This window comes from Littorina saxatilis, linkage group LG6 (genome assembly GCF_037325665.1).
Source record: "Littorina saxatilis isolate snail1 linkage group LG6, US_GU_Lsax_2.0, whole genome shotgun sequence".
NCBI classification, from domain to species: domain Eukaryota; kingdom Metazoa; phylum Mollusca; class Gastropoda; order Littorinimorpha; family Littorinidae; genus Littorina; species Littorina saxatilis.
In genome coordinates, this window is record NC_090250.1 from 45116185 (window position 1) to 45143916 (window position 27732).

The 27732-nt window shown below is 42.7% G+C and overlaps 1 protein-coding gene across 2 annotated transcripts in view; it reads left to right on the forward strand.

Annotated features, from left to right (window-relative positions):
* The window catches only part of LOC138969334 (uncharacterized), a 161748-nt gene extending 134372 nt beyond the window's left edge, over nucleotides 1-27376 (forward strand). For both annotated transcript variants that reach the window (XM_070342104.1, XM_070342103.1), the window contains exons 5-11: nucleotides 8754-8873; nucleotides 9216-9426; nucleotides 10782-10920; nucleotides 11656-11858; nucleotides 15349-15511; nucleotides 16518-18181; nucleotides 23729-27376. In XM_070342104.1, coding sequence (XP_070198205.1) covers nucleotides 8754-8873; nucleotides 9216-9426; nucleotides 10782-10920; nucleotides 11656-11858; nucleotides 15349-15511; nucleotides 16518-18181; nucleotides 23729-23932 — 2704 coding nt within the window. In that variant the 3' untranslated portion in view covers nucleotides 23933-27376. The remainder of the gene's footprint in view (nucleotides 1-8753; nucleotides 8874-9215; nucleotides 9427-10781; nucleotides 10921-11655; nucleotides 11859-15348; nucleotides 15512-16517; nucleotides 18182-23728) is intronic.
* Nucleotides 27377-27732: the final 356 nt, after the last annotated feature.

Consider the following 27732-nt stretch of genomic DNA (forward strand, 5'->3'; position numbering starts at 1 on the left):
TTGTTGTTTCGTGATACAACTCATACAAACACGGAAGACATTTAAAGCATAATCTCAGTGTCAGAAGCACGTGCACGCACTAAAGACACGCTCCCCGATACTGTTGTAATTTAAAGTCATACCCCTATCCCGTCCTCATTTACCTCCTCGAATTTTGTGGGGGTATTCTTTACTTTGTCTTACATTCCTACTAAGGGTATAAGCCATTTTATGACCTTGACAGAACATGAAAAACCATTCCTTTCTAGATGTACATATGTATAGGTGTAGGCTTTAAGTGTGAGCTTAGCTTGTTGTGTTATATGTGTGTATATATATATGTGTGACTGTGTGTGTGTGTGTGTGTGTGTGTGTGTGTGTGTGTGTGTGTGTGTGTGTGTGTGTGTGTGTGTGTGTGTGTGTGTGTGTCAGTGTGTGTGTATGTGTCTGTTATTGCTGAGCATAAGTCATAATGATTCAAAAAGTTCAGAAAGCCTGCACTTGGTCAGATATGTATCTTTCAACCTTTCAGCTGAGTAAACTTTGATCAGTCTTTCTGTGCTCGAAGTTTAAAACAAGTCGCGTAAGGTGAAAATACAATATTTAGTCAAGTAGCTGTCGAACTCACAGAATGAAACTGAACGCAATGCCATTTTTCAGCAAGACCGTATACTCGTAGCATCGTCAGTCCACCGCTCATGGCAAAGGCAGTGAAATTGACAAGAAGAGCGGGGTAGTAGTTGCGCTAAGAAGGATAGCACGCTTTTCTGTACCTCTCTTTGTTTTAACTTTCTGAGCGTGTTTTTAATCCAAACATATCATATCTATATGTTTTTGGAATCAGGAACCGACAAGGAATAAGATGAAAGTGTTTTTGAATTGATTTCGACAATTTAATTTTGATAATAATTTTTATATATTTAATTTTCAGAGCTTGTATTTAATCCAAATATAACATATTTATATGTTTTTGGAATCAGCAAATGATGGAGAATAAGATAAATGTAAATTTGGATCGTTTTATAAAAAAAATATTTTTTTTACAATTTTCAGATTTTTAATGACCAAAGTCATTAATTAATTTTTAAGCCACCACGCTGAAATGCAATACCGAAGTCCGGGCTTCGTCGAAGATTACTTGACCAAAATTTCAACCAATTTGGTTGAAAAATGAGGGCGTGACAGTGCCGCCTCAACTTTCACGAAAAGCCGGATATGACGTCATCAAAGACATTTATCAAAAAAATGAAAAAAACGTTCGGGGATTTCATACCCAGGAACTCTCATGTCAAATTTCATAAAGATCGGTCCAGTAGTTTAGTCTGAATCGCTCTACACACACACACGCACACACGCACACACGCACATACACCACGACCCTCGTTTCGATTCCCCCTCGATGTTAAAATATTTAGTCAAAACTTGACTAAATATAAACAAGTCGCGTAAGGCGAAAATACAATATTTAGTCAAGTAGCTGCCATTTTTCAGCAAGACCGTATACTCGTAGCATCGTCAGTCCACCGCTCATGGCAAAGGCAGTGAAATTGACAAGAAGAGCGGGGTAGTAGTTGCGCTAAGAAGGATAGCACGCTTTTCTGTACCTCTCTTTGTTTTAACTTTCTGAGCGTGTTTTTAATCCAAACATATCATATCTATATGTTTTTGGAATCAGGAACCGACAAGGAATAAGATGAAAGTGTTTTTAAATTGATTTGGACAATTTAATTTTGATAATAATTTTTATATATTTAATTTTCAGAGCTTGTTTTTAATCCGAATATAACATATTTATATGTTTTTGGAATCAGCAAATGATGGAGAATAAGATATACGTAAATTTGGATCGTTTTATAAATTTTAATTTTTTTTTACAATTTTCAGATTTTTAATGACCAAAGTCATTAATTAATTTTTAAGCCACCAAGCTGAAATGCAATACCGAACCCCGGGCTTCGTCGAAGATTACTTGACCAAAATTTGAACCAATTTGGTTGAAAAATGAGGGCGTGACAGTGCCGCCTCAACTTTCACGAAAAGCCGGATATGACGTCATCAAAGACATTTATCAAAAAAATGAAAAAAACGTTCGGGGATTTCATACCCAGGAACTCTCATGTCAAATTTCATAAAGATCGGTCCAGTAGTTTAGTCTGAATCGCTCTACACACACACACACACACACACACGCACACACGCACGCACATACACCACGACCCTCGTTTCGATTCCCCCTCGATGTTAAAATATTTAGTCAAAACTTGACTAAATATAAAAACGGGCCTGGTTTGAGCAGTGACACAGGGAAATCTGTAGCCTACATCAAACCTCTGCAGCCCTACACAGAGAGAAATTCTCTCCACAGAGTCTTCGGAGTTGTCAGCGTTTGGAAACTTGATAGTCTGCTACCGACGGTGGGAAAGTTCTTGACCGCAGCCATGGCAGGTCAAAATAACACACTGGGACCGAAGCCGCGGTGGAGCTTAATTGATACCGACATGGTTACTGCACAAACGGCTAGCTAAGCCCCTCCTCCTACTGCCACGTGCGAAGACTGCGATGGCGCGTGCTAGGACTGCGCCTAGACTGCTGTGGCCAGAGAGGTGTCACCGGCTAATTGAGGCCAGCTGCACTGTTCACTCAGAGCAAAACTAGTTGACTGTGTCTAACTTTTGACAAAGCAACACAACTGAAGGGTTCACAGATTAGGTAACCGACTCACTGGTCAAGGCTGCAGGGAAACAAGAGTACAGGCAAATCCAGCTAACTCACAAACGGTTAAGTCAAAAATTCGCTTAGCACACAAAGAAATTCTGGTCCGGAATTATCCCTCTTTATCTATGTGTACAAAGTACCCTGAGCTCGAAATGGGATTTCTCTTTCGTAAGTCGAAAGACGGATAGCACACAACAGAAAGTCAGTCCCAAAGACAAAATTTACTCTATATTTACTACAGCAACTCGAAACACGAAACTTGGCGTCTCACACTAGCGCATTGTGTAACCTTATTCCCTTCTTCTCTACACGGACGCCACACCGACTGGTCAGTCGGCACGCAATAACATAAAGTATGAAGTGAAGTTAGGAGGGGGCGAGGAGTAAGGAGAGGCGAGTGGTACTCACAGTGTGTGTTCACGGGTGAACCACGTGGTTACTATACGGAAGCAGAAGAATTCAAATTGTGGGTTGCCTCTCATTCAGTCTTTGTTCAGTCTTGTGTGCTCTGTGTGTGCGGCCAGATCAAAGGCATTGGGTGGCCTTGTTTACAGACACGACCTTCTTCCCAGGGGTCAATGACCTAGTTTTTGCCATGAGAGGTGGTTCCCCTGTCATATCTGAGAGAGGAAACACTTCCTGCATGGGGGTCAGTGACCGGTCAGTGACCGAGTTTAACAGAGTGGAAATCTGTGTGTGGGCCAGATCAAAGGCAGGGCAGTACCTAGTAGCTGAAACATGCATTATCACAAGTTGTTTGACTGATACTCAAGCGGTCTCTTTGATTTTTTTCGTAGTTCACGGTACTATGACCAAGTCGAAATTTCGGATAGGACACAATAACAATTCGGTCCCTTCAATTTCGTCTTATCCGGATTTGCCTGTATCTTGTCAATGAAAGAGGTTACACACAGATACGCGATGCTGAGAACGGTGGCCGATTTTTCACTCTCTTTCTCGGAGGGCTTTCATCCATTGCAAGGACTGCTGTAAAGAAATGCTTGCTCAGAAACTAACTCTTTTTGCATTGAAACATGCACCAGAACTGGTGGACACCATCGACAATGTCAAACATGAAATCGAAGCAGTTTGCTTGAGGAAACGGTCGTCAGCAACTCAAACTTCTCTGTTTTCTTTTTTTTAAGAAAATCTGAGGTGACTTTCTTTGTGGCCCCGCCCCCTCCCTCTGTAAGGACCCCCCTCCATAAGGATCGATTTTTGTCAACATTTTCAAGGTCGCTAGAGAGGGGTTCCACTGTAGGATGTTCTTGTTTTTGTTCACTATGTGCATTTGTATGCTGGTGCTTGAGATGTGCTCATCTCCTTGAAAAGGGCCCAAGGCATACTCATTAAAACATTCAGACTTCAGACTTCTCTCTCTCTCTCTCTCTCTCTCTCTCTCTCTACCCACAGATATGGGTCGGTCAACTTGATCCCACCAATTCCATGAATTGACCTGTATAAGACCAGTCTTGCTTTTTCGGGTACTTCAGTTTGGAATTCACTTCCATCATCCTTTAAGCACTTAAAGTCATTAAAAAGTTTTAAAAAATGTGTTAAAAACCACTTAATGTCTGAGTAGTTTAACGCCTTTTGACGTCAAAGATATGCTGTGCATTGTATATTCTGAACATATTTTTGTTACACTATTGCTACATGTTCGATTGCTACCAGCTTATATTTATAATTACCTGCATAGTATGCATTTGATTTTATGAATAACCACATATGTATGCTCTTCATCCCTCATCTTCATCATCATCATCATCATCATTATCATCATCATCATCGTCATCTTTATTATCACGTTTTCCGACCTTCTTTTGTTGGTTAACTTTTTAATTTTTAATTTTTAATTTTGTAACTATATAATTGTGTGTCTATGCGTCCCAAGGACAGATTGTAAGAAAAGGCGTAGCCTTAAATCTTAATCCTTGTTAAATAAAGTTCAATTCAATTCTCTCTCTCCCTCTCTTTCTCTCCCTCTCTTTCTCTCTCTCTCTCTCTCTCTCTCTCTCGTATTTAGTTGGACAATTAAAGCAGAAGAAAAGACAACACAATGACATGAAACCAAATGGACACGGCGATTGGCAAAGAAATCACTGTCTGTGGGAGACGTTGTCAATGCGGTTATGTGTGTGTGGTGGGGGAGGGGGGGTGGTAACGTGAGACACCAGTGCGGTTTCGCTTTGTGTGTTGAACAAGACTTGTCACGTTGCAAGTAGCACGTTGCCACAAAAATACCCAGTGTTCCGACTCCTTGACATTTCCTCTCAATCCCTCTCCCACCCCCACCCCCAATCACCTTTCCTGAGGCGTCTAATGCATCGTCCATGCCTTCAACACCCACCCCTTCTCCAATTATACATCCACCCCACTCCCACCCCCAACCCCTCTGCTTTCATCTAGTCAGTCCATCCCCAAGCTCTAACACGACACCCCCCCCCTCCCCCCCTCCCTTCATCTTTTCCCAGTTCAATTGTTCCTTCTTCTCTTGCAGTGAGATGATCTTAATTTAGCAGCGCTTGACCCAGCTATCGAGGAAGATGGTTGGCTGGCTTGTGGTGACAGAGACGTAACATTTAAACTTCCTGCTATGTAGCCACGTGCAGCTGTACTTCGTGGCTTGAAGCTATAATCACCTAGGTCACTCTCATTATAAACGTGCTGCCTGTGCTGCCACAATTAGTCTGTCACCATATGGTGCCAACTTCCTGCTTTGACTGACAGACCTGGGGATTACAAAGAAAATAATCCTAAGATTAATTTTGTTGTGGATATGGACTTGTTGGCAGGGGAGAAAGGGGGAATTACAGAACAATATTAGGATTATTGTCATGTGGTTATTAATGAAACTGTTGTGAGCAGTTGCAAAACCGAGAACAAAGAAATCTGAAACATATTGTTGTTGTCAATATGTTACTGTTGTGGGCATCAGAGAAAGGGGACTTAAAAAGTGATAATAGTATAACTATAGCTTTAGACATAGACCTATATCTAAATATAGGTCCCTGCTTTAGATAAGTAAGGTTTGTGGGCAGGGGGAGGTGAAATAAATATAAAATCAGGACAGAGATTATGGGGTGAATATGTAGAGGTTACACGCCGAGTCTCAGTGATTATTAAAAATAATGGTCGAAGTTAGCGGATCATGAAAAATGCGAGCTTTAGCGAGCTTTTTCATGACCGCGAACTGAGACCATTATTTTTTATAATCACTGAGACGAGGTGTGTAACCTCTTTATTCCTCCTTTCTTCAGTTATTTAAAGAAAAGAGGAGTTTTTTTGCGAAAGTTTGATCGAATCCTATTCTCTCAACCAGTCAACCTGCGCAGGCGATCGATTAATGCGCGGTTGTATAGTTCCGTGCAAATCATTCCATTCTGTTAACACTTCTTGTCAGTTTTCCTATTTTGGGCTAAAATCAAGTACATAGATATGCTGTTATTCTGCTGTGGCGGCAAAGGCAGATATTGTGTGTTCTGTATATGTTTTGGTATCGCCAAGGATAATGTTTTTTCGTCAAATGGGACTAGCAGACGAACTTTTGCACCCGTGTTCCAACGTTAAAAACTGTATGAAGTTCAGTTTTCTGGGGAAAATAGTGTATGAAACCCCTTTATGTTGTTTAAATTGATGAGATGTGTGCATTTGGTTGCGTGTGATCTGTTTATTAAATGAAATATTGTTGAAAACTGACCGTCGGATTGCAGTCTGTTGTCGAAGGAACTGAGTGAAAAGAAGGGGAACTACTCTTGTCGCTAGACAAAGTATGAGTTACTTGCCTTGGGAAATTGCTTGTGATGAACGGCAGATGAGATTCAGAAAACAACCGAACTCATGGATTTTATATGGAGATTCATGTGTTCAGGCCTGTAGTTGTTAATTTAAATGCGGTATGTTTGTATTGTTTGCTCCAGAGATGTATACTTCGTACATTAGAGCGTTCGGAACTTTTCAGTCGCAAAAAGTAGTACCGAAACAGAACAACCTCTCAACCCATTGCACTATCGAGGATTCAGGCTGTTGCTGGGTCGTTATTTGTTTGGTTGCTGGGTGATTATCGAAAAATAACTACCCCTACAAGTTTACAGAGGTAAAGAAGCAGAGGGGGGAATAAGTAACTTTTCTAGGTGGTGAAAATCCTGGGGATTACAAAAAAACAGAATACAGTTGAACCTGTCTGTAACAGCCACCCAAAGGACCAACTAAAAGTTGTCCGCATAGTCAGCAAGTCCTGATTGATAGCTGGATTATATAGGAAAGAATCTAGTTAGTGATAGTCCATTAAAGCTGCCAACCGTCCCGGATTTACAACTTCTCCCTGCTCATATTCAAGACTAAACGGTCCCCCTGGCCCTGGCTCCTCGATTTTGACTTGAGAAGGTTGGCAGCTAGCTATGTGATCCTTTGGGCAGGGGGTCATTATCAAGAGGGGGCAGGTTCGACTGCACTAGGATTTATTTTGCTGTGAATATGTAACACTGTTTTGGGCTGTTGCAAAATGGGAAACAAAATTAGATCAAAGATTTTGTTTTGAGTATGTTTAGTGTAATTTCCTGTTAAAGATGGCAGAGAGTTTGGATTAAAAAAAAAAAGATGATTGATTTTGCTGTGGATCTGTCACTTTATTCTATTGTGGGCAGAAGAGGAAGGGGGAAGAAGTTATAAATAGAACAAAGATTGTGTCCTGAATATGGTACTGTTTTAGGTGCTAAAGACCTTGGCATAAAGAAAATTATAGTAGGATTAATTGTGTGGTGGTTCCGTAGCTGTGATGAGCAGTTCAATAATGGAAAATGAAAAAAAAAAAAAAGATAGGTCAAAGATTTTGTTGTGAATATGTAACTGTTGCAGATGGTAGAGACCCAGAGGGTTAAAAGATTGACAAAGTTCGTGCAGAGAATATATAACTTAGGTTGAACCGTATTTGTCTTTAAATCAGGTCATGGAGCGATCACTTCAGGTTTTCTTGACCTGTTGTCGGTGGTAACTGGTTTCAGGTCATATTACTGAACAAGAAGAAAATGTTAGTGTTTAAATCAATGTATTGGAAAGGAAGTAAATCGATCCTGTTTGAGGTTCGTGGAGGGAGGGGTGATATGGTAATTGTACTGTAAGTCCCTCTGAGATACTTTGTTTTTCTTTCTTGGTTTTTGGCTCATTTCATGGTACAGTAGTACCTGCCATATCCGGTCACCCATTAGTCATTGCAAAGGTGACCGCAAATATCAGGTGGCCGTCCATTACAGGCCCCCTCCTCCTCCAAAAAAACCCCAAAAACACGATCAAGTTTTCATGAAGAAAAGAAAGCGATCATCCATGAGCCGCCGATTCATTGTCTCTGTTAGTTTTGCTTTCGTTTATACATCTTAATTATTTGCGTGTTTAACTCGATCGTCCTGGCTAAGCTATTGTTTCGTATGTTTCTATGTGTGTTGTTTGGATTATTATATATGTATTTGAGTGTCAGATAAACAAGTGTTTCAAACTCACATCAGCTGTGATCGATCCGGAAGTGACTGCCGTAAATGTACATGTATGCGCATGTCTGTATTTACAGTTTGCGCATGCGTAAGTATTCATGTCGTCTGCTCGTGCTGTGCCGTCTGTGCACACAACACACACACACACACACACACACACACACCACAGGCGCTCGCCCGCGAAAGTGACAAGTGGCCGCTCCTGTCGAGTAAGAGGGGCACCTTTGGGCAAAAATCAGTGACCGTTGACCGCGTCAGACAGGTTAACGGCCATTAAGAGTCAATTATAGAAGGAAAACTCATTAGTCATGGGAAAGCTGGCCGCTCCGGGCAGGTTCACGCCCAGGAAAGGGCCGGAAATGGAAGGGACTACTGTATTAAGACCTATGTTTTAATGCAGAGGAGGGCTGTTGGGGCGAGGGACAAGTACAGTTTGGGGCCTTGAATAGAGATTCATCATTATTTATGATACGGTACATTATGTTCTCATGCTGCAATGTATCCACTACTGTAACTTAGCACTTTTTTTTCTTCCCGTGTGTTATTTATTGTTGCATTTGTATGTCCGAACAGGGAGGCTGTGGCCTTGGCACGAGTCAGGTTGTCTCCTCTTGATCCGGTTCTGGAAGACCTGTACACCGAGTGGTCGCAGCAGCTCATGCTTGAAGGAGCCTATGAGCAGGCAGCAAAATGGTAAGTTGTGAAATCTGCTGCTACATGTTTCTGTCAGTATTTATACATTTCTTCTGGTGTACATGCATATATGTGCAGCTCCTGCAGTGTTCATTGGCTAAGAGAGATAAAAGGAATTAGTGTGTCTGTGTCTGTGAGATTCCTCCAATAATGCATTTAAAAACAATTAAGAGTACTAGTATTACTCACAGGAAAGACTGTTTCTCGTCAGTCGAAAATACATGCACTCTAAGAGAACATTGAAATACTTGTATTGGAACACTTTCGGCTAAATCCAAGTGTGTCCTATGATATTACCGGCACAGGTTGTTTTATGACTCTGCTTCTTTTCTTTGTCTACAGTTACCTGGCCATGAAAAGCATTAAGGACGCTGCCCAGGTGATCACCCGACGCAGCGACCAGTCCTCGCTGCAGGCGGCATGTAACATGACTCTGGTGGCCAATGAGAAGCAGCAAGGACAGCTGTTGGCCAGCCAGGCGGTGACGCGCTACCTGCTCAACCACCAGTGGAACCAGTGTTTGGAATTCCTCAATGAGCACCAGCCTCTCAAGGTACATATAGGCTATCTTATCTAGCCTTGTAACTATGATGTACTGATGAAACAGGCCATCTTATCTAGTGGCCTTGTGACGTGATAATTTGGTCTAATTTTTTTCCAAAAACATTGCAGGGGTCGACATTAACTTATTTGGCCTGGGGCCACACTGGCCCCAGAGATGGAAATTGCTGGGGCGGAAAAAAAAAATCTGGGGCCCACTCTCAGTATTCACGTGCGGCAATGCATTGTCTGTTTTTCTTCATCGTACTGAAGCCAGGGAAATTCTTTCAACCATTTGACATTGAAATTACGACAGCGCTTTGCGCTTTTGGCTGCATGGTCTCCTTTTTTCGTTTCTCTCCACCCTGTTCTTCATCTTCATTTCCATGTCTTTTTACACCAGGGAAGTGTCGCCACATTTTGCGTTTGGCATTTGAAGGCGATACTTATCTCTCACGCTAAAGAGCGCAATCTGGGAGTTATTTCCCTTACGACATTGTCCTTCGACGATTTGAATGTGTTTTTTTCTTGACTGCGGCATTGATCGTAACGCAAATTTCAGTGACGACTTTGACTGGCGATTTTTAGTGATTGGCTCTGGCATTAGAATTTTCGGTTTGTCATTGTTGGAATTTATCCTGGGGCGGAGTGGGCCCCAAGCTTCGGCAATGTTTGGGGCGGAACACAAAACTCTGGGGCGTTCCGCCCCCCGCCTCCGCTAGTGTCGAACCCTGCATTGTTGAATACAATTTTTCACTGGGTTATAAATGTTAAGACCCCTCCTCCCATGCCCCTCCCAGAAAGGCCATATATTGTATAATACACTATATAGCATATATCACCAATGTACCACAGACAATCCCTGCCTAATTCCAAGGTGCTGGAATTGCCTCCCCCCCGCTTCTCCTCCCCCCAACACCCCCCCCCCCCCCCCCCTCTCTCCCCCCCCCCTCCACCTCACACACATTTTTCAACTATAAGTATCACCAACTTTTATGGGTCTAGTCTGGGGGTTTGGGCAAATCTGTACAAAGAAGATGCTTTTACCTCCATCGGTGTCTGTTATAATCTCACCAGAATTTTTCTGTCAACTGTGGAAATGTTTCCCATTGTTGTGTTAATTAGTTTAAAATTTTAACACATTGTCATTGCCACTTCTTGAAGAAAGCCCTTGATGTTAATATGCTGTTTTTGTTGCTGTTTTTGTGTTTACTTTTTTTCTTGTTCTGTTTCTTTTTTGTTGTTGTTGGTTTGTTTGTTTGGTTGTTGTTGTTGTTGTTTTACTGGTATGTTTTAATAAAGTGCAAAAGTGATACATGTACCTCTGAATTGTGTGTATTGTTAAACAGACTTTGTTGAATGCTGCAGGTGTTCATTCCCTACGTGAGTGTGCATGAGATGGTGATGCGAGAACTGATGACGTTGTCGCCAGACCTGGTGGCCACAGAAGAGTGTTGTGCTGCCGCCACCTGGGACACCACACCTGCCGACAGTCTGGGAATCCCAGGTGATTACTTTACCTATCCCCCTTGTCTACAAGTTGTGTGCAAATAGTAAATAAACTGAGAAAGGAAAGAGACCGAACTAAGAAAAAGTAAAAAATGTTGTGCCGCTACCCGGAACAACACATGCTGACGAACTAAGAATGCCAGGCGAGTACTTTACCTGTCCCCCATGCCTATAAGTTATGTGTAAATAGATATTAAATAGAGAAAGAAAAGAGAGCGAACACATGTCGATAAACTGAGAATCCCAGGTGAATACTTTACATATCCTCCTGTGCTTTGTAACACCAAGTAAAGTTGTGTGTAAATAATAGAGAAACAGAAAGTAAAGAGAGAGAGGGAAAAAGGTGAGAAATGTGACTTTTAGAATGTTATAAAAGGGATATATAATTATAGCCTTGTGGGTCACGCAGGATTCTTCAGTTCTGGATTCTAGACATTTTACAGAGCCTAGATATATTGCTAGGTTAGAGGGGGTGATGCTTTACCACGTGCACCGGGAATGGGCTTTTTGGACGTAACGTGCATGGGAATGGGGAAATTCTCGTAGCGTGCACCGTGCACTGACAGAGGTCCGGCGTGCACCGTGCATGGAACTTTTTCATAACGTGTACCGTGGATCACCGTGCATGGCACTTTTGGCCTCAACGTGCACGAGCACAGACCCCCCCCCCCCCCCCCCCCATGGTGACCCTCAGGTTAATCTACTTGGAATTTTTTTGGTCCTTTCCCCACAGAGTTCATTTTGGATCCCAAAGAGGCAGAACCGGTGTTGCCATGGGAACCTTATCTCATCGCTGGTCACACCTTTCCTCACCACGTCCTGCGAGTCTGGCATTTGCACCTGGGTGTCACCATGGAGACGGAGCAGCTGCACCTGGCGTACCACGTTCTGCAGCAACTGCAGTCTGGGCGACAGGCACACCTTGACACGCAGCAGGTCGGTTTGTGCTGGACGTTGTGTCAAGTCTTTGGTTCAGTGACTGCTTAAAGCTTGTCCATACAGGGGAACCCCCCTTAATCTTGAGAAAATCAGGTCTTAAAAAGAATTAAGAGAGGTTAACTTAAAGAACTTTTGAACAGAAAACCTCAAAAAGCAATGTCTTAAAAAGGATGAAGTCTTAAATTGGGGGGTCGGGGGGCCCGGGTAGCTCAGGTGGTAGAGCACTGGACTTGTGATCGAGAGGTCGCTGGTTCGAATCCGGGCCGGGACGGACACGGGTCAACTTTATGTGCAGACCCAGAGACGGTATCCATCTCCCACCCCCGTGTCACCACAATGGCACGTTAAAGATCTTGGTCATTCTACCATAAGTGCAGATGGCTGATACCACCTAAACACGCAAACATCAAAAAGCCGTGAGGGCGTAAAACTCGAATCGTATAAACCAATTCATGTCCAATATAGGCAATTAAGACCTGACGGACAATAAGCCCCTTAACATTTACTTTTTGGGGGGTCTATAAAGGGAGGTTCCACTGCAGTTGAAAATCCAGCAAAGTACAGTGGAACCCCCCTTTTAAGACCTACTACAATCTGAGAAAGTCAGGTCTTAAAAAGGAGGAAGCCTTAAAACGGAAGTACATTTACCGACGTTAAGCACAGATGACCTGAAAAACGAAGGTCTTAAAAAGGGAAAGGTCTTACGTTGGGGGTCTTCAAAGGGGTTCCACTGTAATACACTCTGCTTTGTCTGGCCATTTGATGAGAGGACACCTAGCCAATTGGAGGACGCTTTCTGTTGTCTCATTGTCTATTAATCTTTACCAAGATATAATATCTGTCACAACAATAATAGCCATGCATGCACCTGCAATTTAGGGACACTTTGTGCTTGTCCCAAGGGTGTCCTCTTATCGAATGACCTCTGTACCTTTGTTTAGAGGACACTTTAGGACCAGCCAAAAGTGTCGGTGTATGTTGCTGTTGGCCAATGTCATGACTGTTTTGGTACAGTCTGTTGACCCAAGGATCACAGAAAGTCTCTCTTCTCTTAGGTTGTGCTTTAATCGCATCGATCACTGTGGTCTGACAATTGCAGGTAACACAGTATTTTGAAAGTAATTAGTTTTCTGGTTGTGTTTGGCAATTAAAACACACCTCTTCTCCATCAACAGTCATACATACAGCCTTTGCAGATTCATGATGCAGTACGTTGGCTTTGAGGACCCTTTGTGTGTCCGGCCTTACCTCCCCCCCTCCCACCCCCTGGCCGCTTAAATCATTTGTACAAGAAGAGTTTTGTCACAAGCTAGCTGGTGTTGTTTTGCCTGTTTGGTACAATTAAGTTTGAAAATCAAACAAACAAATTTTTCTCAATTCTGGGTGTTTTTTTTAGTACTTGTTGCATTATTGTCTATATAGTGGTGGCCATATTGAGCATGGATTTGAATTCAATTTGTTTGGTTGTCAATGTATAACCAAAATGTTGATGTCGAGACTGTTTTAGCTCTGCAGTAATTAGTATTGAAGGTACAAGTTCTTATAATTTGTCTTTTTTTCCTTGTCCGTTCTTGATTCCAAAAACATATAGATATGATGTGTTTGGATTAAAAACACGTTCAGAGAGGTAAAAAGAATAGAGATATAGAAAAGGGTGCTATCCTCCTCAGCGCAACCGCTACCGCACTTTTCTGGATTGTTAATTTCACTGCCTTTGCCACGAGCGGTGGACAGACGATGCTACGAGTGTACGGTCTTGCGGAAAAAATGCAATGCGTTCAGTTTCATTATGTGAGTTCGACTGAGCTTGACTAAATGTTGTATTTTCGCCTTACGCGACTTGTTAAGACCTGATTTTGTCCGATTTTTGAAGGTCTTAAAAGGGGGTTCCACTGTATTTCTTTGAGATATTAAAGGAGGTTCAATTCAGGTCTGGCATCAGCTAGGTGCATGAGGGCTGATATCATGCTTTTGCTTCCAGTATCGCTGACCAACCAGACATTGCTCTTGACTGAAAACGACGTTAAACACCAAATAAAGAAAGATATGCTCTTGACATTAACATGTAAACTAAATTTGTGGTCACTTGTAACTAATTCACTGTAAATCCAAATACAAAGAGACTGCCAACGTTCCAATAATTGTTTTGTCAATAACAAACGTTCCAACAACATACCTTTCTTGGTTCCCGCAGTGGGGCACTGCGGTTATGAAATTAAAGGCCCCTCCTGTTTTTGGAACCGCAGGAGCTTTCTAGTTTGCTTTTAGGTAGATTTTTGGTTCCTCTTTCCTGTCATGCTCTCTTTTTCTTCATGAATTCTTTTCTTTTTTCTGCCTTCTTGCTCATTCACCTGCATTTTTTCCAAAAATCTCTTCTCTTGCCGCTTGTCTCGCGATTCATGTATAGTTTAATTTGTTAGTGTTCTGATGTAAGTCCAGCAGTAGATAGGTTAAGCCTATTTTAACATACTGGAAACTGGTAATCTTCCAGTAGGTATTAATTTAGTTTTACTAAAGCCTGCTGGGACACAAGTAATGGGTTAGTGCATTTGTAAACAGGAATCGCTTGACAAGTGGCCCCCTTCATCCCCCCCTTCCTCGTCCTGATATGGCTCTGCGTAGTCGGCTGGACGTTAAGCAACAAATAAACAAACAAACAATTGACTCACATGCGAAGCAAAAGTGAGTCTATGTACTCACCCGAGTCGTCCGTCCGTCCGTCCGGAAAACTTTAACGTTGGATATTTCTTGGACACTATTCAGTCTATCAGTACCAAATTTGGCAAGATGGTGTATGATGACAAGGCCCCAAAAAACATACATAGCATCTTGACCTTGCTTCAAGGTCAAGGTCGCAGGGGCCATAAATGTTGCCTAAAAAACAGCTATTTTTCACATTTTTCACATTTTCTCTGAAGTTTTTGAGATTGAATACCTCACCTATATATGATATATAGGGCAAAGTAAGCCCCATCTTTTGATACCAGTTTGGTTTACCTTGCTTCAAGGTCAAGGTCACAGGAGCTCTTCAAAGTTGGATTGTATACATATTTTGAAGTGACCTTGACCCTGAACTATGGAAGATAACTGTTTCAAACTTAAAAATTATGTGGGGCACATGTTATGCTTTCATCATGAGACACATTTGGTCACATATGATCAAGGTCAAGGTCACTTTGACCCTTATGAAATGTGACCTAAATAAGGTAGTGAACCACTAAAAGTGACCATATCTCATGGTAGAAAGAGCCAATAAGCACCATTGTACTTCCTATGTCTTGAATTAACAGCTTTGTGTTGCATGACCTTGGATGACCTTGACCTTGGGTCAATGTCACATGTATTTTGGTAGGAAAAATGTGTAAAGCAGTTCTTAGTGTATGATGTCATTGCTAGGTTTAGGTCAAGCATGTGAGTCGTATGGGCTTTGCCCTTCTTGTTCTTAATTCATTGTAAGCAAGACAAAGGCTTTTCTGTGTTGTTTCAGGCCTTGCTACAGGTGTGTGCGGACATAACGCTGTGGCTGCTGGCATTGCTGACCAATCAGACGTCGCTAGCCATCTCTCACCTGTTGGGGGCGCTGTCTGCACTCAATGAGGGCGGTCACCACAAACTGCTGACCGCCCTCTGTCGTCTCTTACTGCCTCAAGGTCTGCAACCGTGCATTTCTCAGACAGAAATGATAACACATCCATGGTCTCATTAACTCAGTAACATTAGTCTCATAATGATACCCATTGCCAGGTGGTCTGCAACCGTGCATTTCTCAGGCTGAATGATAACACATCCATGGTCTCATTAACTCGGTAACATTAGTCTCAGAATGATACCCATTGCCAAGTGGTGTGCAACCGTGCATTTCTCAGACTGAATGATAACACGTCCATGGTCTCATTAACTCAGTAACATTAGTCTCAGAATGATACCCATTGCCAGGTGGTCTGCAACCGTGCATTTCTCAGGCTGAATGATTAACACGTCCATGCATGGTCTCCATAACTTAGAAATCTTAGTCTCATAATGATCGATTCCTTGAAGATTTTTGTTCTTGAAACTGTCCTCTCAACAAGTTTTGATGGTTTTGTGGGGGATTTTGAATTGTATTGACCCCCAAAATAGGATTTATTCAGGTTGTGTGTGTGGTTGTGTAGAATGTGTGATAGCCTGTGGATGACACACTAAGAATCTTGTAAGTGTGTAAAGCAAGAAAGAATGAGTTAGTTGTTTGCTGTGCCTTTAGGAAAATATAGGTAGAGGAATCAACCCTTTAATACCTTCAAAGTCTGAGAAAATCAGGTCTTACGAGATAGGAAGTTTTAAAATGGGGGGTACATCCACATACATTAGGCCCGGCGCTCACCTATGTAATGCCAGCAGGACAGACGACGCACTGCAGATTATTGAGGTGATTCTTTTTTTTTCCCAGCCCGCTACACGTTGCGTGAAAATAAAACAGGCCAAGTACTCGTCATAATCCTTATCGCAGCATGTAGTGTAGTGGTAGCTGCGCAGATGTATTTTGCCCTTAATAAACATAAAATCTAAAAATGTAAGGTCTTAGTGTTCGTAATATACTCATTTGCAGGGAGACTTAAATCGGGGGGAATTAAGTGGGAGGTTTCACTGTACTGGTTGCAACGTACTGTGGTGTTACAGGTCCCAAGTACACCCTGAAGCTGCAGCAGGAGACGACAGCGATGCGCGTGCTGATCAACATTGAGAGCCAGGTGGACGTGGAGGGGGGAGGCAAGCACCTCAGTCTGCGTCGCTACCTGTCGGAGCTGAAGGAGGAACCCAGCGTGTCAACAGGCGCGCTGCGCTGCAGACAGCTGGACTGCGTGCGGGCCTACTACTACCTCTCCGTGCTGCACTACCTGCAGGAAGACTACAGCAACTCCAGCAAGGACGCCTGCCGCCCCGAGTCTCAGACGTCCACGCAGAATGTGGACACCGGTCAGTCTGAGGGACAGAAGACAGGAGAGCTTGGGATGGCTGGGGTCAACAGTGCTGATGGCAGCTCTGCAGAAAAGGCCAAGAGCATTACTGAGAAGTCTGGTGCAGGCAGCACTGAGAAGACGAACAGTGTGTGTGCTAGTGGTGCAGAGAAGACAGGTAAAGTTGGTGAAAAACAAGACAGTTTCAAACAGGTAGGGACAGTTCAGAGCCACAGAGATGAAGACGGGGGAGCCACAGACGGGACTGCCGGTCAAGATAACGGCTTGGACGTGAACGGGTATTTAGCCAGAGATGGGGGGAGTAGTGTGGACATGCCACGGCTTGTCAAGCAAACCGGTGATAGTGGGGACTGTGATGATGCATCTCCAGGAGTGGCTGGTAAGAAAGCCAAGGCCTCTGGAGACAGCAGTGTCGATTCAAAGACAGGAGATGCCACAGCTACCGCAAAGTCCTGTGAAGGTTCACAACTACAGGAGGGCAGTGTGAGTGGGGAGGGGGTTGGGTCCACAGAAGGTCCCTGGCACCTGTCCCTGCAGCACTTGCTACAGCTGTCCAAAGGACTGCTGTGGGACATCCAGGCCAAGAGCCTGGCGCTCACAGAAACCCTGGGTCACATTCACCACGCCATCTCTCAGCATCTCCTCACTGACCGCTCTCGCGAGGCCGCCAAGACGCTGTCTCGACACCCGAACTTTGGCAATTCCCACCACCACCACCACTCTGCTCTCACTCTCTCCTCCTTCGCTCCAGTGCTGGCTGATACGGTAGCCTCCCACCTGCCTGTCGACCCCTGGCTAGACATTGACGATCCGGGTGCGCCATCATCGCAGCTGGAAGCGGGTGTTTCTGCGGCCGCTGAGGCTGCAGGGGGAGACATTGAAGCAGAGCGACCAGTCAACAGCAACAGCGCAGTATTATCACCCCCACCTGTACCCCCTCTCCCTTCTCTCACCTCACCACCATCCCCGTCTGTGCCATCCACCGATTCAGCCGCAGCAGCAGAGAAAAGTCTGAACACCAAGGAGAAGAAGACCTCCCAGCTCGACTCCATGTCTGAGTCCAACTTTGACCTTTACTTTGCCACCTTGGGACAGCTAGGGGACGGGTCACGACGGGTGCTTTGGCGAGATGATCCGATCTCCGGGACAGGGCGTGGAAACGAGAATCGTAAGGGCAACGGAGACAGCAGCCTGCATAAACCGACGTCGCTGCTGAGCGGGGGCAAGTACATCAACGTCCCGGACGAGTGGTACTCGCTGCCTGTGGATGAGAAGTACAAGCAGACCTACGTGACCTTGGCCATCCTGCAAGACGAGAAGGACTTTGTCATGGGGGAGCTCAAACGCATCTCGGACAGCTCACAGGTTAGATTCTTTTATACGTAGTGTACAGGGTTCGTACAGGTCATGGAAAACCTGGAAAGTCATGGAATTTGATTTTTAATTTTCCAGGCCTGGAAAGTCATGGAATTTCAATTCAAGTCATGGAAAGTCATGGAATCTAACAAAAATAAGAAAGAAAAAAAAATTAACCTTTAGCACGCCAGCGGCTATTTTTGTCGCCCAGCCATTCCCCCCCACCCTTTGCCAGCCAGCAGCGATTTGCGTCGCCAGCACAAGGCTTGTTCGTATGACCAACTTCTCGTTCGTATTTGCATACGAGAATAACGGTATTTTTAACGGCACTTGAGCCAAAGCGAGGCTCACTTCCTTCCGTTATCTCGTCGTGTCGTCTGCGCTGCATTTGAGTCGGTTTCGTCGAAGTTTTCTGCTTTTGTTTTTGCATCGATAAAGTACTTTAGCGCTTCGACAAGCAAGATGGAGGATGATGAGTTTGAAACTTTCTTTCGAGTTGTTTCTTGACAACAAAAAGTATGCGGAATTGGAACGAATTACCAAGGAAGATCTTCGCAATGAACTGTGTATCGCGGTGAAAAAATGACAGTTCGTCAAGTCACAGTGACGGTTACGAAACGGAATTTACGAAAGTGCAGATGGATACAAACAGTGGCTGGTCCAGTCACAGGCGGAAGGTATCGTTCACTGGACCACTACTTTCATAGAAAGTCTTTCTATGAAAGTAGTGGTCCAGTGAACGATACCTTCCGCCTGTGGTCCAGTTTAGTGAAATGACAGGACCAGCAAACATTACCGATAATCTGACTGCGTAGCAAATGCTTGACTTGCTTGTCGAAGAGACACTGCGTAGAAACTGACTCAAATTCAGTGCAAAGCAAGCCAGTGTCAAAACTGGCAGTGACAAGACGTAAACAGTTTGCGTGTTCGGAAATGGCGACCTGTGGATCTAGTCATGGAAAATGTTATTGAGGCTCATGGAAAGTCATGGAAAAGTCATGGAATTTTGTTTCTAAAAACCAGTGGGGACCCTGAGTGTATGTAAAATACTCATTTGTAAGCTTGCTGTGTTTCAAACTTTTAACATCGTGCCATTCTTCTTTTGAAAGAGGTTTGTACAGTGAAACCTTCCTTTGTAAGCTTGCTATGTTTCAAACCTTTAACATCCCTGCCATTCTTCTTGTGCCGTCGCGATATAACCTTGAACGGTTGAAAACGACGTTAAACACCAAATAAAGAAAGAATTCTTCTTGTGAAAGAGGTTTGTACAGTGAAACCTTCCTTTGTAAGCTTGCTATGTTTCAAACCTTTAACATCCCTGCCATTGTTCTTGTGAAAGAGGTTTGTTCAGTGAAACCTTCCTTTGTAAGCTTGCTATGTTTCAAACCTTTAACATCCCTGCCATTGTTCTTGTGAAAGAGGTTTGTACAGTGAAACCTTTAACATCCCTGCCATTGTTCTTGCGAAAGAGGGTTGTACAGTGAAACCTTTAACATCCCTGCCATTGTTCTTGTGAAAGAGGTTTGTACAGTGAAACCTTTAACATCCCTGCCATTGTTCTTGTGAAAGAGGTTTGCACAGTGAAACCTTTAACATCCCTGCCATTGTTCTTGTGAAAGAGGTTTGTACAGTGAAACCTTTAACATCCCTGCCATTGTTCTTGTGAAAGAGGTTTGTACAGTGAAACCTTTAACATCCCTGCCATTGTTCTTGTGAAAGAGGTTTGTACAGTGAAACCTTTAACATCCCTGCCATTGTTCTTGTGAAAGAGGTTTGTACAGTGAAACCTTTAACATCCCTGCCATTGTTCTTGTGAAAGAGGTTTGTACAGTGAAACCTTTAACATCCCTGCCATTGTTCTTGTGAAAGAGGTTTGTACAGTGAAACCTTTAACATCCCTGCCATTGTTCTTGTGAAAGAGGTTTGTACAGTGAAACCTTTAACATCCCTGCCATTGTTCTTGTGAAAGAGGTTTGTACAGTGAAACCTTTAACATCCCTGCCATTGTTCTTGTGAAAGAGGTTTGTACAGTGAAACCTTTAACATCCCTGCCATTGTTCTTGTGAAAGAGGTTTGTACAGTGAAACCTTTAACATCCCTGCAATTGTTCTTGTGAAAGAGGTTTGTACAGTGAAACCTTTAACATCCCTGCCATTGTTCTTGTGAAAGAGGTTTGTACAGTGAAACCTTTAACATCCCTGCCAATTGTTCTTGTGAAAGAGGTTTGTACAGTGAAACCTTTAACATCCCTGCCATTATTGTTCTTGTGAAAGAGGTTTGTACAGTGAAACCTTTAACATCCCTGCCATTGTTCTTGTGAAAGAGGTTTGTACAGTGAAATCTTTAACATCCCTGCCATTGTTCTTGTGAAAGAGGTTTGTACAGTGAAACCTTTAACATCCCTGCCATTGTTCTTGTGAAAGAGGTTTGTACAGTGAAACCTTCCTTTAAGACCTCCCAAAAATCTGAGAAAATCAAATCTATAAAAGGAGTGAGTTTTAATTACTATGGGGGTAATTTCACAGAGCTTATGAACAGAAAGCAGGCTGTCTTAAATTGGGGAGGGAGGAGAGGGGGGGGGGGTCCTAATTGAAAGGGAGGTTCCACTGCTATGTTGTGGGTTTTTTCTTGCAACACAAACATATATGGGTCACTCTCAGAAATGGTGGTCCAGTGAGAGTGAGTAGGGGTGACACATTTGAAATCATGAAAAAGTAAATTAAAATTATTTCTACCACGACTTTTTTCATCTGAATCTATTCCTGAGACATTAAAGCATTGTTGTATGTCAATAAAAATGGTTTCTATACGTTGGTGTTGTTTTTGTGTGCTTTTCAATTGCGAAGTTCGGCCGTTTCCGGATCGCCGAAGCGTTACACGACTTTCGTGATCAACAATATGTTCAGTCTCATGGCTAAATGCAAACATGCAAACACCAACAAATTACTGCAATCGACAGTCAGGAGTTCAGTATTGGACGTAGCAACACATCTTTGCAAAAACTCACGCTGAATTTGAAGTTACGGGCTTCGAACAAAAAATTATGAATGTCGTAACGCATCGTATCCGGACTCGACGCGCGAACATCGGACAGCAATGTGCTCCATGACTTTGCCACATCACGGCTATTTTTAGCTCTTTGGCGCACAGGAAGTTCGAACAAGAAAATAGTCCTTTGAATCACAGCCAAATATTCACAGAAAACACCAGAATCATATCATTTGCTGAAACTCATGGCGTCGTTTCCTGACCTACGTTACGACTGAAGATGGTTTTTACTTAATTGTCGAGCCTGCAAAGCTTTGTCACAAACTTACACACCGCGGATGGCGACAATGTAGTGTCGGAAGGATATCGAGTGCAAACAGTCTCTCAAAGCGCGAAGTTTAGCGGAACAAAGCAGCCAAGAAGTTTTCGTATCCTCTGATCGTCGATGTTCGACATTCATCAAGTACTTAAAATGGGTAATCTGAACGCAACAGGAACTTTCAACAAATACAGCAAACTCTGACGAATTGTGTTTTGTGTAGTTATTTTGGGTCAGACGGGTTTTGCCAGCAGGAAAGGCCAAACAGTGCAGATTCATGTCTGTCGCACATAGGAACCGAAAGTGGTTCAAGCATTTCGTTTCTGTGTTGCGACATTCACCTTAGTTTTGTTCCAAATGTCATTTTTTTACCAATATTAGTTGAAGTCCTTACCTTTCATAACTAGAATGTGTTGGGTAGAACACAAAAATACTGCAGAACTGATAAAAAAATGCACAAAGGATTGAAGGCTTAGGTGGTTTAAAGTTGGAATTTGGTTTCCATGTTACAACATTCATCACGTAAATACAACACTTTAAAACGTCTCTTATTCAGCAACCAATTACTCTTTTTGTCTATGTTTTGCATTATTATGTGTAGCAAACAATAGACTTCATAGTAAAAACAATTATTTTGTATTTCTTGACACTTTATTTTTTACTTTGTATGTACAGCAGTCCCTGCAATGTACGGCCCCCAGCGTGAGCGGACACCTGACATGTACGGACACATTTGCTCGAGTGTTTTCCTTCTATATTTGCCCCCCCCTTAAACGGACACCTGCAAAACGTGGACGCGGACACTCGTTTTCGGTCCCAACAGCAAGTCATACCTCCAATGTACGGACAGACCATCGTCAAATTTTCACCACAACAAAATCGATACAAAGATCACAGCCGCAATGGCGTGGGCATGACAGTCACTGATAACTTGAGTGCACGTGTACCCATCAGAAGGGGGGTAGTTTTGGTCAGGAGTGGAGGACATGTATGCGAAGATGCCAACATGAAACTGCACTGTGCTCTTTATTCTTGTCTGTTGGACGTAATCAACAGAAACCACAGTCGTGAGCGAAAGAGAGTGAAAACCCGGCCACACTTTCTCAGCATCGTGTGTCAGGCTGTGTGAACCCCTTTCATTGACAAGATACTCTTGTTTCCCCTCAAGCCTTGACCAGTGAATCGGTTGCCTAATCTGTGAACCCTTCAGTTGTCTTGCTTTGTCAAAAGTTACGACACAGTCAACTGGTTTTGCTCTGAGTGATTAGTGCAGCTGGCCTCTCTGGACACAGCCCAAAACAGTACATGGCTGGAAGGAGTGAGAGAGGGGGGGAGTGGAGGGGTAGCTGGCTCAACTCTGTGGGGTGTCTGGTGTCACTACATGTCAGCAGGAAGAGCATTGGAGAAAAATAGAGAGGTGTACTCTTCCACACAATTTCCAAGCATCAGTTGTCACGGCTTGGGGTAGGCATTAGTGAGGGAGAGTGGGAGCTGAGTTATATGTACAGTGTATTTCCGACTGAGGAGTGAAAAGTCACTGCCATGCCACATGATCGGCATGCAGTTAATAAAGCCAGACAAGAAGAAAATAAATTACATGATTATGACATGCAGCTCTATCTGCTGCTATTTATTCAAACTGGTTTTCAAGCTTATTCTTGCAAAGCATCTGCACACGCTCCTCTGTGCTGTGTTTGTGTGGCTGCTTTCGTATGTCAGTGCATGGTGAGTGTGTTCACTGCCTTGAGGATTTATTTGATCTCTTCTTTTCAACACTTTTCATTCAAATAATTTGTACAGAACATTTAAAGAAGTATTAGGAGTTTGTTGTTATTGTTTAGTAGCCACAAGGGAAGTGATTAGCATAGATTCAATCCTGTTGTTTGTGTGTCTCTGTGTGAGTGTATGGGGGAGGGGGTGGTGTGGTCACCCCTCCCGTGACCGGACACCTGCAATGTACGGACAGTTTTGCTATGGCCCAAGGGTGTCCGTTCATGAGAGGGACTGCTGTAACACTTTGGACCACCATTTCTGAGAATGACCCATATATACATGGGTGCAACTCTGCCGGCTACATGCCGGCAGCCGGTTTTTAGTTTCATCGGCTGCCGATGTTTTTGTTCCAGGAGAGGGTTTTTTTGGCATTTTAAATACTAAAAAAGCTGGACCCCAACTTTTGCCGATTTTTGGAATTTTCCAGGTTGCACCCATGTATATATATATCAACAAACTTTACCCCTGTGTTTCAGGTTCCCTTCCCAAATCCATTCGACAGCGTGGAGAGGCTGCTGTCAGTGTGTCTGACCAGCGACGGTCAGTCCATGTCCAGCGTGGACAAACACAACTACATCAAGGGTCTGCAGTCCTGGGCCTTGCACTTCGCTGTCACCGGGCAGCAGCGTAGCAACACTGAGGCCTTGTTCACCACAGCGGAGAAAGAGATTGAACTGTGAAGGCATCGACGATTTGAGGGGGCGTTTTGTTCTTTGTGACGGCAGGATCGAGGAGGCACTCAATCTTTTGTTCACAGTGGCAGCGGAAAAAGAAATTGAACTGTGAAGGCATTGAGGATTTGAGGGGGTGTTTTGTTCTTTGTGACGGCAGGATCGAGGAGGCACTCTTGTGTTCACAGTGGCAGTGGAGAAAGAAATTGAACTGTGAAGGCATTGAGGATTTGAGGGGGTGTTTTGTTCTTTGTGACAGCTATGAGTGTGACAGCATGATCAAGGAGGCTTTTGTGTTCCGAGTGCAGGGGAGAAAGAAATTGAACTGAGAGGGCATATATATAACGTGTTGGGGAGCATTTTGTTCTTTGATTGTGACAGCACAGGCAGTAACATTAACATGAGGCCTTGTTCTCTCCAGGGAGGGAAATTAAGAGATTGAACTTTGATGGCATGATGTGTTGGGGGGCAGTTTGAGTTGTTTGTGACAAATGTGACAGCAACGCAGCAACACTATACTGAGGCCTTTGTTGGTTGCAGCGGAGAAAGATATTGTATTGTGAGGGCATGATGCATTTGGGGGCATACTTTGTTCTTTGTGACAGCACCATGCAATAACAAAACCAACTAGAAAGAGATTGCATTGTGAGGGCATGATGCATTTGGTGGTATATTTTGTTCTTAATTGTAACAGCACCAGTAACAAAACCAACTAGGCCCTGTTCACTGCAGCGGAGAAAGAGATTGCATTGTGAGGGCATGATGCATTTGGGGGCATACTTTGTTCTTTGTGACAATTAACACCAGTAACAAAACCAAGGCCTTGTTGAAAGAGAATGAAGTGTGAGTGTAATACGTGTATGGGGGTGTTTTGTTCTTTGTGACAGAACTATGACTGTGACAACAACAGAGAAGCATTGAAAGGAAATAATTAATTGCTACGTACGTTATGTTATCTGCAGCTGAGAATTAAGAGATTGAACTGTGAAGACTGGCACGGAGTGTGGATGGTTGCAACTAGATTTGTACAGAGAGAGTGATCAAGAGGCAGGAAACACTGTACGAATATACTTCAGTTGATTGAGAGACGATCACAGATATTGAAAACTGTGAGAGAGATATTTTGTTCGAGACATTCAGTTATGGATTCACTTGAGAGTAAATTTGAGCGCTTACTTATGAAGTATTACAGAGAGCAGGCATGAGCAAGATCGGTCGCCTAGGCAACTAGAAATGAGGGGAAACGGTGATCATATTTCGTACTGTGCGCCTAAAGAGTCGCCTTGTGATGAGAGATATGTGCGCGATATAAATTCTCGTATTATTATTATTATTCATAAAATTTACAGCAGGGGTTAACGCCATTGCATCTTCAGTGACAGTGACTTAAATTCCAGCAGTGCTAAAACTTCAGATTCAACAGTTGAAGTCTGGGCTCATGCTACGGCCAGCAAAGAGCTGTTTGATTATGAATGGCAGATATTTGCAGCTCTTCTGATCACACGTTTTCTCTCATTCAGTTTACACTGTTGGAAATGCAGCTAGACTCCATCTTCAACATTTCCTGTTAATTTGCATAATCATTGATCAGGGAAATGGCCTCTCTCAAGGAAATCATATTTGACCAAAGGGTTTCTTTGACTTGGATATAGGAAAGTAATTGATGGTCTGGTTATAGTTCTATATGCGAGACAATGAAGGTAACCTTGGTTGTTTGTGTGTGTGTGTTTTATTTGTAGGTATTGAAGCTTAATGCGTCAGGAACACACTGGACACGTGTACCCACTGTTTGATCAGACATTTTATGTTATGATATTTATTTTCGATTTGGACAGAAAAAAACAGTCACTATGTAATTGTTTTTCCAATCATGTAGAGTTTTGGCTGTATAATAGGAATTTGAATTTAGGAATTTTTTTTTTATGTTTGTGTTTTTGTGGGTGTTTATTTTAGGGGGGTCTTTTCAGCAACATCCAGTTGTGCTCTTTTTGGGGGAGGATATTTTTTCTGAAATTTTTCCTTGATCAGTTGGGAGGTTGATTTGTACACATTTGTAGGTGGGGGAAAATACACAAGTTGGGTTAAATTTAGTCGGATGGCATAGGCCCCTATAATCTTTACACACACATTTGCTCACTGAAAACACTCAAAATAAGTAAATAGGCAAATGAACAGATCAATCAGCCTCAATCAAGCAATAAATAAAAGTAAAACTTTTTTACTTTTTGTGTGTATGTTCATGGTATGAAAGACATATCAGCTATGTTTTGAGAATGCGATGTTTTTTGTGTGAGAATAGTCATAACAATTGAAGTCAAACATTAAGATGAAAACAGTCCATAAACTATGGGGAAAAAACCCACATGTACAATAGATTAAATCCCAGGTCAGCTTATAATATGTTTGAAGCATGCAAATGCAAAGACAGCTCAGTGGCATCAGAACGTCCACACAGCTAAAACCCAGTAGATCTTTGGTGGTACATTTGATGAGTGCAAGTGCTTGTTAATTTGCATTGATTCTTTTTATACATGCATTTTGATTTGTGCCATGCCAGTGTAATGTTCATGTTGTTGTACATTTAGTAGCCTTTGAGAAATGGTGCCTGTATAAGAGTTAAGGTTGTAAGGCTTCAGTCATTGAAGACAGACCTGCAATGGTTATGATTATAGCGATCACTTTCTTTTTTAAACACACACACACAAACACACATACTTAGCTTGCATGACCCATATACACACGCTGTGACATGTGTCATCCATGTACACAAACACAAACACACACACACACACACAAACACATGATGCACACACACACACCAGTAAGAATAGAAACTTAATTATGTTACCAAGTTAAGGACTTTTTTTGTCATGCAAAGATGTCCAGATATGTTACCCACGTCACCCTCTGTTACCAATATAGAAAAACTGCTAATGAAAATATTAATTAATTGGTTACACATATATATGATTGAGAGCTGCATGGTCAGTACCCGGTATACTCGTTAAAAACAATTTCGGATACATTTTGTGATACAATGTACCATTTTCGGAACATAAATTTTTCTATTTCAATATTTCATTGTTGACTGTTAAAATGTAGGTAAGCTGGTGCCTTTAATTGTGCTATTGTTTTTGTTTGAATGAAATTTGTTAGTGTTACCGGTGTGTCTTAATTCATAACTGTATTTCATGTGGTAGTTTTATTCTCCTTTGCTTTAATGGTATTGAAAAAGTTGTATAGCTTTGCTGTAAATTTTACATTCCCCATGCCGACTAGGTTGAAGGCTAAATATGAATCTAAACAGACAGCTGAAAAATTCAAACCATTATTGTACACACTGTGATTCATTCTTTTTATTTTATTTTTTTATTTTAAAGGTTCGCTTTTTTCTCAAATGGAAAGATCTTTAATTCTTTAAAGTGGAGTGTTGCAGCTTTTCCCGAGGAGGGCAGAATGCAGGGCCTCACATCCATGAGAGGTAGCATAGGACAAATGTCCTGGCCAATGTAAAAGTGATAGGACATTTGTCCTGAACATAAACAAATCAATAGGACATTTTTTTCCCGTAACAAAACGTAAATATGATTAAACTTGACTAGTTTCTTGGCACGAGGGTAAAAGAACAAAAATACTTTTCTTGGCAAAAAGTGAGCAGCTTTGACTGCCACAGCTGCCCCCTTTTCTTGTTTTGTCAGCTGTCGGGTTTCAACTATCTCCTTGTCTCTCTGGAGAGATGGCACATGCACACTAACAGCATGGTCTTTGGTTTCTTGATGATCGGTAAGGGCCGATTTGCGAAAGTTGGA